Source organism: Rhyacophila brunnea, unplaced genomic scaffold, assembly GCF_057557595.1.
Source record: "Rhyacophila brunnea isolate RB1 unplaced genomic scaffold, BYU_Rbru_1.0 scaffold_3, whole genome shotgun sequence".
Classification (NCBI taxonomy): domain Eukaryota; kingdom Metazoa; phylum Arthropoda; class Insecta; order Trichoptera; family Rhyacophilidae; genus Rhyacophila; species Rhyacophila brunnea.
Genome location: NW_028232965.1, coordinates 35,807,750 through 35,823,160, shown reverse-complemented (window position 1 = coordinate 35,823,160; position 15,411 = coordinate 35,807,750). Strand labels below are relative to the sequence as shown.

Genomic DNA, 15,411 nt, shown 5'->3' with positions numbered 1-15,411 from the left:
TCATAACAAAATTTAGATAAGACGATGTTCCCTAGACAATAAGTCAAACAGCTACCCAGCAATAGCATAGTAATTTTTCCGTTTTATGTATAGTCCATTAAAATGTTGTTATATATTTTAGGCTCAATTATATTCTAAAACTTTGTGTTCAGATTAAACATTCATAAAAAAATAAAAACTCATATTTTATAGCACTTATACTGTAACTGATTAATTATTATTTTATTAGTCAACAATTTATAACTGAGAGGTTTTGAAAGGTTTAAATAATCATTGTTGAGGTTATTTTAATAATAGTCACACGGATCAAGCACTGTGGTCTGTGAGACGGTGTAAAAAGAATCATTTTTTAAATCTGGCATCTTTGTACAAGTGTCATTTTTGTACATAACCTAGAAAAATATGACATTAAAAGAATTGAAATATATTTCTTGATAACTAATCCATGTTGATAATCAAGATTATTTTTGAAAGTTATAACTGAAATCAACCACCATGCTGTGCAATAAATTTAATAAGCTCTCCAGCGTAATATTTTATTTACCTAGACGATACAAACACAAGAAAGATCATTGGGTAAAGTTTATTTGTTTGGTCTTATTTTCATTCACTCACCTTGATCGTTCATGAAATATTTATTTATCATAAAAGTGAAGTACATCTTCCAAATATGTATTGAAAATTTTGCGAATTTAGTTAATATTTTTCAGTCTCAGATAGCAAAAAAAGTGAACGCAACCGACCGTGCCCTAGAGCATTTTGATGACTTCTATGGATCTGTATTTGGAGATAAGTGGTTTTCTATGCGAAAAGCACTACTTAGGAATCACAAGTATGTGGCTTTAGTTAATAATTTTTCTGACGTAGAGCAGACTGAAGAATTTCTTCAAAAATTGGGTAAGATGAATTCGTCATCGGAAATATTTGTTTTTGAGATTTGGTTATAACAAATCTTCTAATCTATTCAACTTCATCATCATCATCAGCACCACATCCCAATGTGGGACTTAACCTCCTCCGGGAAACGTCTCCACTCCCCTCTGTCTGCCACAAACTCCCACCAATGCCATCCTTTTCCTTTCTGGTCTGTTTAAAAAGAGCATCTTCAGTGGTTAGGTGTCATCTACCCTCGAGAACGGAGTCGCCCCACCTTCACAGTTGAGATGACCAGAGGATCATTTCAAAACACATGGATTCATTTTCAACCTCTGTTCTCCAATTTCTATTCACCTTCAATTGTATAAATATTGATTGAACATATGAATGTGTTTCGTAAATAATTATTTTTTGTATTATTTATTAATTGCTAATGGAAAATGTTCTTTCTTCCTGGTGCTACACCCCTGTGTGGTTCTTGGCCTTCTTCAGCTACCTACATTTATTTCTGTCAAAGCCTGTTCCCTTCAGTTTAGGATGCCCAAGGTTTTTGAATCCAACTCAACATTATCCCTCGGTCATTGTTTGCCTTCCGGCTTCCTGAATGTCAATTTCTTTGTACAGGAGGACCTCGACTTTCGCACATAATTGGTTCCTGAAAAGATGTGCGAATGTTGAATGTTCGAAAGTAGAGGGAAGTAAAAAAAAATTAAATTGTGTGTATTTTGAAATATGTATTTATTAAGTAAATATAAGATGTTTAAGAGACATGTTTAAGTGGGGTATGTGGGTGTTTCCATTAAAAAATTATCAAGAGTTAACTGTTTGCCACTCTTCTTTTTCTTATTTTAAATGGTAAATCATTAACTTTACAATATTGCTTAACTGCTAGCACGAAATGTAAAGTGAACCAATCTTTTAATATTAACGCAGTAAACCCAGGCTTTTTTATTTGATTACTGGAAGCAATTCTTTATCCTTCCCTTTCAATGCTCTGGGATTTTCTGGTTAATAAATTAACATTGGCATCAATTTTAAATCACCAGCCAAGTTTCCACCTATAAGCAATGTCAATCGGTTTTTAGAAGGTTTATGCCCAGGGGCAACTGATTCTTCCTTAGATAAGAATGTACGACTAGGCATTTTTTCCAAAATAAACCTGTGTCATCTACATTAAATATTTGGCTAGAGGAATATTCTCCATCTTCAATAATTTTGGATAGTGAGGAAATAAATTCTTTTGCAGCATCTTTATCCGCATCAGCCGATTCTCCAGTGAATTTAATATAAACCAACCGTTACTTGCTTGAAAAATCTTGTTAGAATCTTCTTTTTTTAGCCTTCCAATCTTCGTACAAACTAAGAGCCTTCGCTTGAATAATTGAAATATTCAGAGGGACATCTTTTTGATGTTGGTCGTCGATCCATGATGACAAATATTTTTCCATTCCATCCATAACTATGCCGTGTCTTTTGGAAACAACCTTTAAAGATAATATATTTCCACAATTTTGAACGTATTCCTTAAGTTCATTTTTATTTTTCAAAATTGATCATATCGTAGTAGACCTATTTGTATCATACGAACGTCCGATTGAAGCAAAAGATTCACCGCAATCAGAACGTCATGTGAAGTTTATATGTCCTTGATTTCTTTTTGTTCGTATCAACACTGCAGTTTTTTCGTTTCTCACTCATGTTTATAAATTTTTAGGGTGAAATATTTCAAATGAAGAAAATTAGCAAAACGCACAACACGACGACGCCTGCACGCGCTCCTGCGCAAGACTAAACCTATCCTAGCTAGCTCACAAGCAAAGTGACGGGTGTGAGCAGGATGCAAGTGACGCAAGAAATGCACTTGCTTGTGAGCGAGCGAGAAGGGGATATCTTAACCCCACGGCCAGCGCGACGTTTTAAAAAAACGATTTTTTTTTTGAAATGTGCGAAATAGCGAATTGTGCGAAAGTCGAACGTTCGTAAGTCGAGGTCCGCCTGTAATGTGTTACTTGTCCATCCTCTTTACGTGTAATAAGCATAATAGATAGCTGTGTTCGAAAGGAAAAGACTATTTTTCAGAAGAGCCAAAACAAGATTGAGTTTTGGAGAACATTGTTTTGGAGCTTCTGTTTCTATGTGAAACTATTTCAGTGACGTCAATTCTAGTCACCCCTTTACACCCTTAGGGATACGTGCATTATGAAAACAAAATCAGTGGAAAGATGAAAAATCTTCATGACAGGGATGTATATTGTCACCTCTACTATTTAACCTGTATTCGGAAGCTATTTTCAAAGAAGCCTTACAAGGTGAATCGGCAGATATTGTAGTTAATAGGAAACCTATTAACAATATGCTGTATACCAATGACAGAGCTGATTGCTGATAGCCTAAAGGGTTTATATCAATGGGTAGAAGGGTTAATGAGAGGTCAACCATTCTTATGGTTTAAAAATGAACCTCAAGTAAACAAATATATTAATAGTCATCAATCAAAAATAGCAACACCAACACAAGTTTTGTTATTAACAGCGAACCGATTCAATGTGTGACACACTATATATATTTGGGAACATGGGTCAATGAGAAATGGGACCAATCTCAGGAAATTAAAACTAAAATTGAGATGGCAAAGAGCGTCTTTCTCAAAATGAGATGCTTCCTTAGCAATCGTGACCTTGACCTAAGTCTGAAACTGGGTATCGTTCATTATTATATTCTCTCAATTCTTTCCTATGGTATGGAAGTATATATGCTAAACCAATAGATGTCACAGAGAGTTGAGGCTTTCGAGATGTGGCTGTATAGACGTATCCTCAAAATTCCATGAATTGCCGGATGATACATGTTGACGTTCTCAATCGAATGGCAAAGGACCGAGAAGTTCTGTATAGTATCAAAACCAGAAAACTACAGTACCTCGGGCACATTATGAGAGGACAAAAGCATTCGACAACGTGTCATCCAAGAAAAGATCAACAGTAAGCGTCACAGAGGACGTTGCTGCATTTCGTGGATTTGTATGAGTCCAGTTCCACTGAACTGTTTCAGGTAGCAGATAATAAAGCAAAGGTCACCCCGTAGCTAGCCGACCTCCGCTAGGGTATGGGACGATAAGAAGAAGCATTATGATTAATTTTGCAATTTTCAGACTTCTCACTCTTTTCCTTTGTGATTTAAATTATTTTTTTTTCTGTTTTAATATTTTTGTTATATTTTAGGAGCACATAGCGTAAAGCGCTTGATTGAGGTCCAGAAGAAATTTGATGAAAACAGCATAAATATGTCTGAGGTCACATCAGATCATGCAGACAGTAATGAAATGCAGGATTCCTATGTTAAAATTTTTGCTGATCAGGTGAATCAGTCTGAAATCGAAGGGATTTATAAAGGTGGCGGTGGAAATATTACGTTACCTGAAACTTTGGACACGGGAGGTGCTATCATTGGCAAAGATAAGCAAACAGGAACAACTGCAGATTCCATCAAGTATGTTAAACAACATGTCTTTGTACCTTGCAATAACTTTTATTAATGTGGGGCCATATTTCTATTTCTGTTGTAAATGAATGTGTGAAACAAAAAATATTCTAAAATATCACACAGGTCCAGTGTAGAACTAAAGAGTGGCAGCTTATGGTCGTAAAAAAATAAAAAAACAGATGGGGTTAGAGTTAGTGGGGTACAAATACTTTTGACAATCTACTTCATTATTAATAATCCGCTAAGTTTTTTGATACCTATCTAATGGGTTTTGTGTAAAGAATTATCAACATGTCACAATTCATGGTTGTATATAGGGATTGCAATACCGAATGAAAATATTAATACCGGTATTTCGATATTTACAATTGAATACCGGTATTCTTGAAAAATATAAAAAAACAGAAACCAATATATATTATATACACATAAAAATCTCTTTAAAATATTAATATTGTATAGCAAAAATATCTATAAGTGTATGTAATAATATAAAAATAGGTAAAGATAGGTAAAGGCAAGATATGGTAGACATACCTTGAACTATTGGCACTTTCTTCTTCGAATGATCTTTCAATAAATTTATTTTACGAAGTGTTCTTGGATGCACCCCACTGATAATTCCACCTAATGTTTTATTACACTTATTACACTAAACTACTTCTTTACCTTTATCCCATAAGAAGTAAAACCAAACACAATATTGCTTACTTTTTTGTTCAAAAAAATATATTTCTCTATTATTCTATAGGCTACTATTGCGTAGATAAACATCAAACTATTAGGCACAGGCAAGTCCATTATAAGTAAACTTACTATTTATTATAATATAAATATTCGCCACTAGGGCCGAGGTTTTTAATTATTATAAAAACAAACCGTAGGTATGTATTTAAGCGTAATTTCAGATACATCTAAAAATAGACCTGACAACTTATAAGATCCGCCGGCAACTGGTGAAAATATTTTGATAAAATTAAAATCAGGGAAGTAGGTATACCTACCTATAATGTAATAAAGTATTTTGCATCTGCACGTGTTCGGTCACCAACGTCGAAGCCCAACGGAAATAAACCACACGGACAAAAAATTACAGTCCTGCTAAACATTTTATATTAAGGGGGGACATGCTCAGCGTAGGTCAAAATGGAGCTTTTGTTCTATTTTCAAAGCATGATCCTGGACATACCTTAAACGTTGTAGATTATATAATTTTGAAGCTTTATTATCCTTTATATTTATTTTAAACATTTGATGACTGCATAAAGTATTTTTATTACATAAAATAATATTCTTTTAAACCTCTCGCTCTAATGTTTTAGAATATAGTCATATTTCAGTACATAAATGTGCAGTGGTGTTAAGATTTTTTACATTTATTAATTATTAAACGCATTTATAAAACCATCAGTATAATTTATATCGACATTATTATAGTGAAATATTTATATATGTTTAAAATTATATAAATAGATTATCTACAACGTTTAAGGTATGTCCAGGATTATGCTTTGAAAATAGAATAACAGCTCCATTTTGACCCACGCTGAGCATGTCCGCCCTTAATTAATACATTTTATATCCTCTTTCAATACCAAATATATCGATATTGTCTGCTTTTTAAAACCGGTATTTCGGTATCGAAAAATACTGAGATACCGGTTTTGAAATACCGGTATTGCAATCCTTAGTTGTATATGGGAATAGGATTCCAAATTTTAAGAGAAAACAGTAAATAACTATAACAAAATGTTAACAAAATATCCTGACCATGCAATACAATGCAGTGGATGGGTAAGTCACTGCCAGCCTACCCATTTGCTGTACACCATATTCCACCTTTGATAGTGACATGCTCATCTGACTCATCTGGGCCGAACATACTTGGCCTGAATCCATCTCAAGCACCTTAATTGTCTGCGTATTTCTACAAAATAATGAAAAAATCACTTGGTGCCAGGAAAGTGGGGTATTTACATGAATAAATTTATATTCTAAATCACGGATTCAGAACCCACGGGTCACTTTTTTTATATGTTGGTAGGTCTGTGGAAAATCCTTCACTGACGGCGAGTCTGTTGGAAGCTGAAATGGACGAAGCTCGAGTGATTCCTCCTCAGTTGGGCATGTCGTCCACATCGCTTTGGACCTTTATGCCGGCCTCTCGTATCAAAGGTTGCGGGGACTGGGTACCCGAATCTCAACATTATAAATACTATTCAAGTACGTAATTCTACATTGATAGTAACCGTACATAATCATATTTTTTTTTCACCATGTTTGTGATCTTGTGAAGATCATATGGGCCTCTCCACAGTGTAGAGGTTGTATTAACAGATTTTTGTTTTTATGAGAAATTGATGTTAGCCACTTGCTCAACGTCCATACTCTGGGTACAAACACACATTGAATAGTAACATGTGATTTTTTTGCCATACCTGGAATTCGAACATCGAATTCGACATTATAGGCCGACACGTTACCCCTTGGTCATCATAGACCACTGCATGGGTATTGTATTCTATACTGCTTTTTAATGTTGGTAAATTACCACTTTCACATATAGACCTCCCAGAGTGAAGGATATGTTTACAACCATTAGGATGTATTATCTCAAGTATTAGTTCTTTATTTCAAACAACTTATATTGTGACAACACATCCTGATAAGAGTTGCCAGCGAAATAAAATAAAAGATATTATTAAATAGCAAGCAAAATTGGGAGCCATGGGAGCCCTTTCCACTATAATATGTGAAACAGATATAGGTATGAGATAGTATCTTCATTTGAGTCATTTGCGAAATGGGTCCACATCTTCTACTGGGTAAGCTAATTCTATGTCAAACTGGCTAAAATATACATTGCCACTGTCATAATACCTTTTATTATTGTTCAGGTGCTAGCGATTTCCCTGTTGTTGTGGAAGATGACAATGAGATTGTGTTTCCGGAACATTTGCGTGTATTTTCCTATGAAGACAATAATTTCTCCACATTTCCTGAACCCAAGCGAGGCAGTACAGGTATGCTTACAGTTTTTAACGCTTTATCGATAGATTTATGTTATATCGAAAAAAAAGTTATGTAAATATAAAGGATTTTATTTTATTATCTCTATATATATAAAAATCTCGTGTCACGATGTTTGTGGTCGAACTCCTCCGAAATGGCTCGACCGATTTTTATGAATTTTTTCATGTATATTTGTTAGGTATGAGAATAGGTCAACAAGTATATTTCATACCGCTAGGTGATTAGGGTATCTCTATCCAGAAAATTTTCTTTTATTTTTTTGACAATTTTTTTTTTGTATTTTTTTTATTTTTTGGCATAAAAAAATACGTATAACTCCAAATTTTCACCCTCCTACCCCCACCCTCCCATTTTTTAATCGCGATTATATTATTTTTGTATGAACAAATTTAACCGTCGTTTGTATTTCAAACAGAACGAAATTATTTATGTTGTTGAATGACAGATGGCGCTACGTCCGAGAAGAATTCAAGAGAAGCGTCGCGTCATTTTGACATTTCATTCAGTATATCACAACGCAGTGCGTGCAAAATTTTGTAAGATTTATTTTATTTATCTATTTTTATGTGCGTGTATCAAAGTCACAATGCCAGCAAGACGCAAGGGGGGCCATTTGGGCCGTCGAACGAATAAAGCAACAAACATGCAAAATAGTAGAGCAGAAAGAACAGACGAACAAATCCAACAAGATAACAAAAATGTGCGTGTAAGCATGTGGCAATTGCGTGCATCTCAATCACAAGAGGCACGAGCTGAACGAAATCAACAACGACAATTGGAACGGAGCTAAGGGCGCCGGTTCGTAGTTAACACATGCAGAGCAAATGACCGACAACGCCAACAAGTACATCGAACATTTATATCCGCTTCGTTCCTTCGTCTCGCATTCGAGTACGAGCCAGATATTGAATATTCCGCTCATCCGAAAGTGCTGATTGGTGCTATGGACAAAGAATGTCTCCATTGTTATGCGCTCAAATGTGTTGCGCATCAGGAAAAGTGCAACTACCAGAAATTGAGATACCACCATAACCATTGAACGGCTTGCTCATCGGCACGGTTCCAGATTCAAACCTGCTCCTGAAGTCCATTCGCACATTCAATTCATGCTTCCAAATGACTTCGTTCGGAGCAACAGAAATAGTTCACAATACTGCGGCAAATGGTCAACAATTCCATTCTACGTTCAAAATCAAAGGCCAAGTATACCACAAAGTAGGCTCATTGCTGCCAATGCCAAACGAACCACATAATTTTTTACAAATCTACTTCATGGGCGGTGAGGACATCAATCATGTGGATGCACGTTGCGGCTACAATAGCCTCAATTCGCCTAATGCCAGGCGCATCGTCGGCGAACTGGACGCCCTGTTGAATGAGCACAATGAATTATTGAAATTCTTCAAAGCACACATGCACGAATTGCAAAGTGACAATCACGCTATTGTCATCAATACTGATAAAACACCAGCTGGAGAGCATGTGCGTCGATTCAATGTGCCTGTTGTTGACGACATTGCTGGAATCATGGTTGGCGACCGCACATCGACGCGAGAAATCGTGATTCGAAGAAGAAACAATAATCTGGAGTTCATCGCTGACACACACCATTCATACGACGCTCTCCAATATCCGCTAATTTTCTGGAAGCGACGAGACGGATATTGCATAAACATTAAATAACGAGATCCTGTCACAGGTAATTCATTCATTATGAACATCATTACTCATTTTGAATTGAGAAAATGAATGGTTGATGTTTTTTTGTTTTTATCGGCGGTCATCGTCTACAGCGTTCTATTCCTCTTTCTGTCATAGATCCCATCCCCACACACTTATGATACATTTGTTATTTTTTATTTAACAACCAAAATATTCACTAGAAATAATTTATATGGCAGAACAACGTTTGCCGGGTCAGCTAGTTATTTTATATTATTTTATTTTACCAACGCAAACAAACATTGAAATATCGAAGAAATAAAATCATATACTTACAATATGGCGGTAATATTTATTAACTACTGATAAGCTATTTTGTTTTCTGAATTACTTTGAAATTCGATCGCTAAACATAAATTAAAATAATACTCCGCGAGACGTCTGTCCAATTGTGTGTCTGATTTATCAGACACGCCCAAGTTGTATGTTGTTGATTCTGCAGCAGACACGTTCACGTGCTGGATAGTAATTTTGAACACAAAATAACTAAATTATGACTTAAAAACTCTATTCTTGCCCTTGAAAATAAAAAATCAATCCAATGAATATTTATCCTAGCACGATAATAGTAATAGAAAACTACAATATGAATCTAGTTACTTGACATAAAATCAAGTAACAATCGCATAATTTTACAGTGTTATTTACGGTTACAGTATATTTTGCATTACTAGATCATTTTGTGACTAATGTAGTCTTAACAATTTTTCACATAAAACCACTTTCCACTAAAACTAATGGTAAGATCAATAAAACAATAATAAATAATACAGCATTTAATCAGTACTGTGCTGTTTTGTAACTGTATCACAGTGCATAGTAGGCGACGATACATCAAAACTCATGACAACTCAATTTCTCAATCTATATTCATTCATTCTGTGTTGCCACAAATCTTGTCTCTAATAAAACGGTTGCTATGTAGGTACCTAAATAATAATGTAACTATGGCGCGATATAGTGTTTAAAAATAGGTCACATTAAACCCTGTTTTTACTCTAAAGCTCTTAAGTTGTACTTGTGAAATTTTGGGAATTATCGCAGTATCCCTGACACGGTCGCGGAATCCTAGTTGGAAATCACCGTCAATACAACTTGATTTCTAGGTGTGATGAACTACTATTTAATGGATGGTGCTTCTATACTACCAGTTTTGGCTCTCGGCATAAAACCCGGAGACAGAGTTTTGGACTTATGCGCAGCACCTGGTGGAAAATCATTGGTGGCCTTACAAACATTGTCGTGTAGTGTTTTGGCTATTAACGATGTATCATTCTCCAGAATTAACAGGTAAATTTCTTTTACAAAATTAGTAATTAGTAGTATATAATGTGAATATCTTCATAGTCTAATGCGTAATGTGCTGGTTGGATTTTCATCCAGGGGCTCTGGGTTTGATTCCCAGTGAGGTCACAATATATTTATGTGATTTTCTCAAAGTCTCGTTGTTCGTGATTGTTTCACTTCTATTACTAACTACTGCTTCACTACACTAATGTCATTGGGCTTCATGGCCTGTTGTAGTGTTAAAAAAGATATATGTCTCTCAGGAAACGTTATCCATGCAGTATTTATACATAGTATTATCTAACTTTATTAACGGCTGGATTTTACTATTTCTTTTATCTATTTTACATGTATAGGCTAGTCGATATTGGACGTGTGGTCATACTATTATTCTGAGGTAATGAGCTGAAATTTGGCAGGAATGTAGCCCTTAATCTCCTTATTGACCTAAAAATCCTAAGTGATCTGAGTGGCGTGGAGGCCTTTCATTTTATTTTGAAATTTTGTAAACAGTGAAATAATGAACTAAATCACTTTTTGGTCAATAAGGAGATTAAAGAATACATTTCAGCCTCCTATCTTGGATGACGACCACGTCCATATATTTTCGTCAACCAAGTCTTTTAATATAAAAAGATGAACCTCATCACATGAAAATGATGTGGGAAGAAAGATTACAAAGGTCAATGATTAAATTAGCTCCAAATCAATTTTCATTGCAGATACATTTGTAACTGGTTGACACTTTTATGCTTTGAGATTTATTTTTCAGGGCATCGAGACTGAGATAATTATGCTATACATTAGTGTTACATGTTTATTAATGAACTATCATTTCATTCAAGTCATTTCACATTGTAGATGCATTTATGGCACACTTCACACTAAAGGTTTAATTTCACCAGCAGACTCGACGACTCATACCGATCATCATGAGCAACTGTCAATGTTAAATATCAATTACATTCAGTTAGTCAGTTTGGTGCCAACACTAATAATATGTTATAATGAGTATCAAGTTGCTGATTGTGTTTATTACATCCACGTCATTTTTGTTAATTATTATTATCTTTTAAAATAATGAATAAAGTCAAGTAGCCTTCATTATGTAGACATCAAACTCACGTTTTGTCATGTCCTACTTGGAAGCTCACGATTATTTCCGATATTTTCGTACGTTTTTGGAAATTTTTAACCTGACACAACCATCGTCTGATGAGTTATGACCGAAAAATAGGAATTATTTTATTTTGTCCAGTACTCATAATCGGGCATATCCCAAAGCTCAAAAGGTGATGTGACGCATCTGCAATTGCTTCGATCTGGGAATATTTCAAGGGCTATTACTAAAGACATTTTAATTTTACAAATAACACTACATAAACAGATGAACACATCAAAACAGACTGTTATTTTATCTATAAATGTATTTTTTCTACTGAAAAAATGCAAAGAGCAGCTGCCACTGTCTAAACTGTTTAATACTGTATTGAAAAATGTTTTTTATATTACAGAGTATATAAAGTATTGAGGGACTTTGTGTACGATTTTGAAGAAAACAGTAAATGGAAGGATAGGATTATTGTATCCCGAGTAGACGGCCGTGACTTCAAAGATCAACTGGGATATGATAAGGTTAAATAACAATAACAATTAAATATGTTCACTTCTATCACATTAAACCTTTTCCTGATTTTTCTTTATAACAAATTATCATTATTGTTGACAGATTATAATAGACGTTCCTTGCACAACTGATAGACACTCCTTAAAGGAAGATGACAACAGTATATTTAAACACAGTAGGGCAAAGGAGAGGTTGAGAATTCCCGAACTGCAATCAGCATTATTAAGGTGAAATATAATATGTTATTCTCTTTGCGCTTAGCATAACGTGACCATAACAAAAGTTATTTAGTACCACACAATGTGGAAGAAACTGTCACATACACATGTAACTACTAAGATATTTTAATAACCTTGTGTAATTAATAAAAGTGGGTATCTAATGTACGATATTTCCAAATAGTTCAGATTTTCTACTTACTTTTATCTTTTAATGCAGGGATTCCAAACCCTGCGACCGTTAGCACTTTTGTGTGTGCCCACGGACTCATTTTGCGTTATATAATTATAAAACAAAAAAATAATTCTTAATATTTTAAATCGATTATTAAAAAATTAATAAATTTCTATATCCGATCGTTTTTTCTATAATTTTTATATAAACGTACTGCTTTCAACATCTTTGTTAGCATAATCGTAAAATGTTCTTATATTTCATGAGGAAATGAAGAGTCCCGAACAAATTGTTGTGTCCATCCAGTGTGCGAATGGAAATGGGAGATGAGTATTAAAAATTGAAAAGTTAGTTGAATATGCAATTTACCAACATGCAAATATTCCTAAAAGAGAAAAAGAATGAGCGGAAGCAACGCTTCTGAATCATAGAAGTTCACAATATAAAGTTATCCAATACTGTTCTGGCTCTCTTGGAAAATAAAATTATTTTGGACTCATCATCATTTTCCTTTTGCACGCACTATTTACTGATATGACAAAACTTTTTTTACAGAATTTAGTTACAAATTTATGTATTTTTTTTATATATTTTTCCATTGATGACTGCTTCATGATACTAATAAATTATGCTAACTTGAAAGATCATTACAGTTAGGGACTAAATAATTATGTATGTCGATGAATACTTACATATGATCACTATTAACCTAGTTTAAAAAAATATAAAATAAGGCTGCCTATGCCTTGTGGTCCAATGCGTAAGGCGCCGGTGTTCTGTAGTTAGGTCACAATACATTTATGTGATATTTCAAGTATGAGTGTTTCTCTGATGTATTTCACTACTGTAATTAGGCCTTGTGGCCTGTATTGTAAAAATTAATACTTAATAGCCTGAATTCAACGATCGTTTTTAATAACAATATTTATTTTTTGTATTAGGTACATACCTACAAAAAATTATTAATCTCTTATGTTTTTAGTAACGCGCTGTCCCTTTGCCGTGTTGGAGGCTCTGTAGTTTATAGCACATGCACTCTTAGCCCCGTTCAAAATGATGGAGTCGTTCACATGGCACTTAAAAATGCTTGGGAAACATATGGTGTCCGCGCAACTATCAAGTAATTATATTACAATAATATACATGGTATCTATACACATAATTTGCTTTTTCTTAATAAGACTCTCAGCTTTGTGGAAATTGCTTTAGATACAATTACATTATTATAAAAGAATTTGAACTGAAATATTTTCATCTGAGAGTAAATTTCAACTTGTAACTTTTAATGACATAATAAATTATTATTATTTGACAGTACCTTTGCAGTGGTAAAAAAGCCTTAACAGCTTAAGCGAAAAAAGCCTACTTTTCGAGAGAGCATCAAAACTAGCATATACTTGCATGCATTGCTAAATTTGTAAAAAAAATTAAATAACATTGGCAATAAAAAAAAATGTGTATAAGTTTTTTATACTCTTATAACCGCTAGATATTCTTATATCTTAGGATTTTCTTTTGTACTGTCATACCTAATTCCAGTTTTGGCATCTAGATAGTTTTGCGTTATATTAGTTGCACTTTTTGGTTTTACTCTTAAGTCCATCCATCAATCAAGTAAATTTATATTACCGGTTTTGTCCACGGTGCAGTGTTGGGAGAATATTCATGTTCAAAGCAGTGGGTCTAAATTCCCTGGCTGACTCAAATTCACATGTATTTTCAATGTGTGTTTGAATCTAGAGCATATGTAAAATGACTTAACTGAATAAGCAACAACTGTTCCTCGTAAAAAATGCCTGTTACAATACTCAAAGCGGTAATTTACCTTTTCTCTTTAGATTGATAATCTCTCATTGTTGTAAAAGCTTTCTAAAATTTAATCACTTGCTAATATCGAGCGACGTATTCTTTTATTGTTCAAAACAAATTTTCAATATCTTTTTCAGATTATCAACAAAGTCATTACAAACAATGAAAGTGATTTTCAACATCGGCAGAGAGCGCACTGCTCCCCGTTACGGACATTTAGTCATACCTTGTGTCAAATCAAATTTTGGCCCATCCTATTTTGCTAAGTTTGTTCGAACACAGTGAAGTTTGAACACAGTTAGGTTATGTAAGTTAGTTTTATATTAGTATTGAGAGTTATTTTTGTTGTAAAGTACGGTGCTAAATATTAATTTATGTTATCGAGTGATAAATACATTTAATGCTTACACATACAATGACAATATTACTTTCTTTACAACCCTATATCCTTCTAATCTTATGTAGGTACTTGGTTAGATGGCTGAGTATACACTCAGGTATTCATTGTATTATTGCAATGCTACATAACGATTTGGAAGAATCATTTCTGCGGAGTGCTGAACCTCCCACCCCCTTTGGATCCCCTTGACATATCTGCGGAAACTTTGCTTTTGGACATTCCCCAAGCGACCGATATTTCCGATTGCCCGCCCACTCACACCAAGATAAAATACGCTGTGAAAAGGCTCAAGAACGGAAAGGCACCGGGGAGAGACGGGATACATACTGAATTCCTCAAGTACAGCTTGAGCGGAATTCTGCAGACCAAATCCACAACCTTCGTTGTCTTCTCCAGCAGAGCCATGAGCTGAACAGTCCGTTGGCATGCTGCTTTGTGGATAATGAGATGGCTTTCGACAATCCGCACCACCCCTCCCTCTGGAGAATACTGGGAGCATACGGGATCCCTCTCATAATCATTGCCATAATCAAATGCCTGCATGAGAATAGCGAATGCTCTGTCAGAATTGGTGACACTGTCACGGAATGGTTCGGGGTCACGAGCGGAATCAGACAGGGTTGTGTCCTTGCTCCGTTTCTCTTCATCATCCTCTTTGACTTCATACTACGGAAGTCAATACCACCCGACCGAGGCATACCTGTTACCCCCACGGTGAAACTATACCACCTGGAATATGCCGATGACGCTGTCCTAATCGACAGGTTGCATGAAAACTCAT

General features: G+C 34.8%; 1 protein-coding gene across 1 annotated transcript; it reads left to right on the top strand.

The window, feature by feature from the left end:
• The first annotated feature begins 366 nt into the window (after window positions 1–366).
• Window positions 367–14,654, top strand: l(2)10685 (5-methylcytosine rRNA methyltransferase l(2)10685). The gene is made up of 10 exons (XM_085953013.1): window positions 367–576; window positions 711–897; window positions 4,098–4,365; window positions 6,404–6,582; window positions 7,257–7,382; window positions 10,221–10,404; window positions 11,916–12,036; window positions 12,131–12,255; window positions 13,404–13,541; window positions 14,368–14,654. Exons 1-10 carry the CDS (start codon window positions 496–498, stop codon window positions 14,513–14,515), a joined length of 1,557 nt encoding a protein of 518 aa, XP_085809139.1. The 5' UTR covers window positions 367–495; the 3' UTR covers window positions 14,516–14,654.
• Window positions 14,655–15,411: the final 757 nt, after the last annotated feature.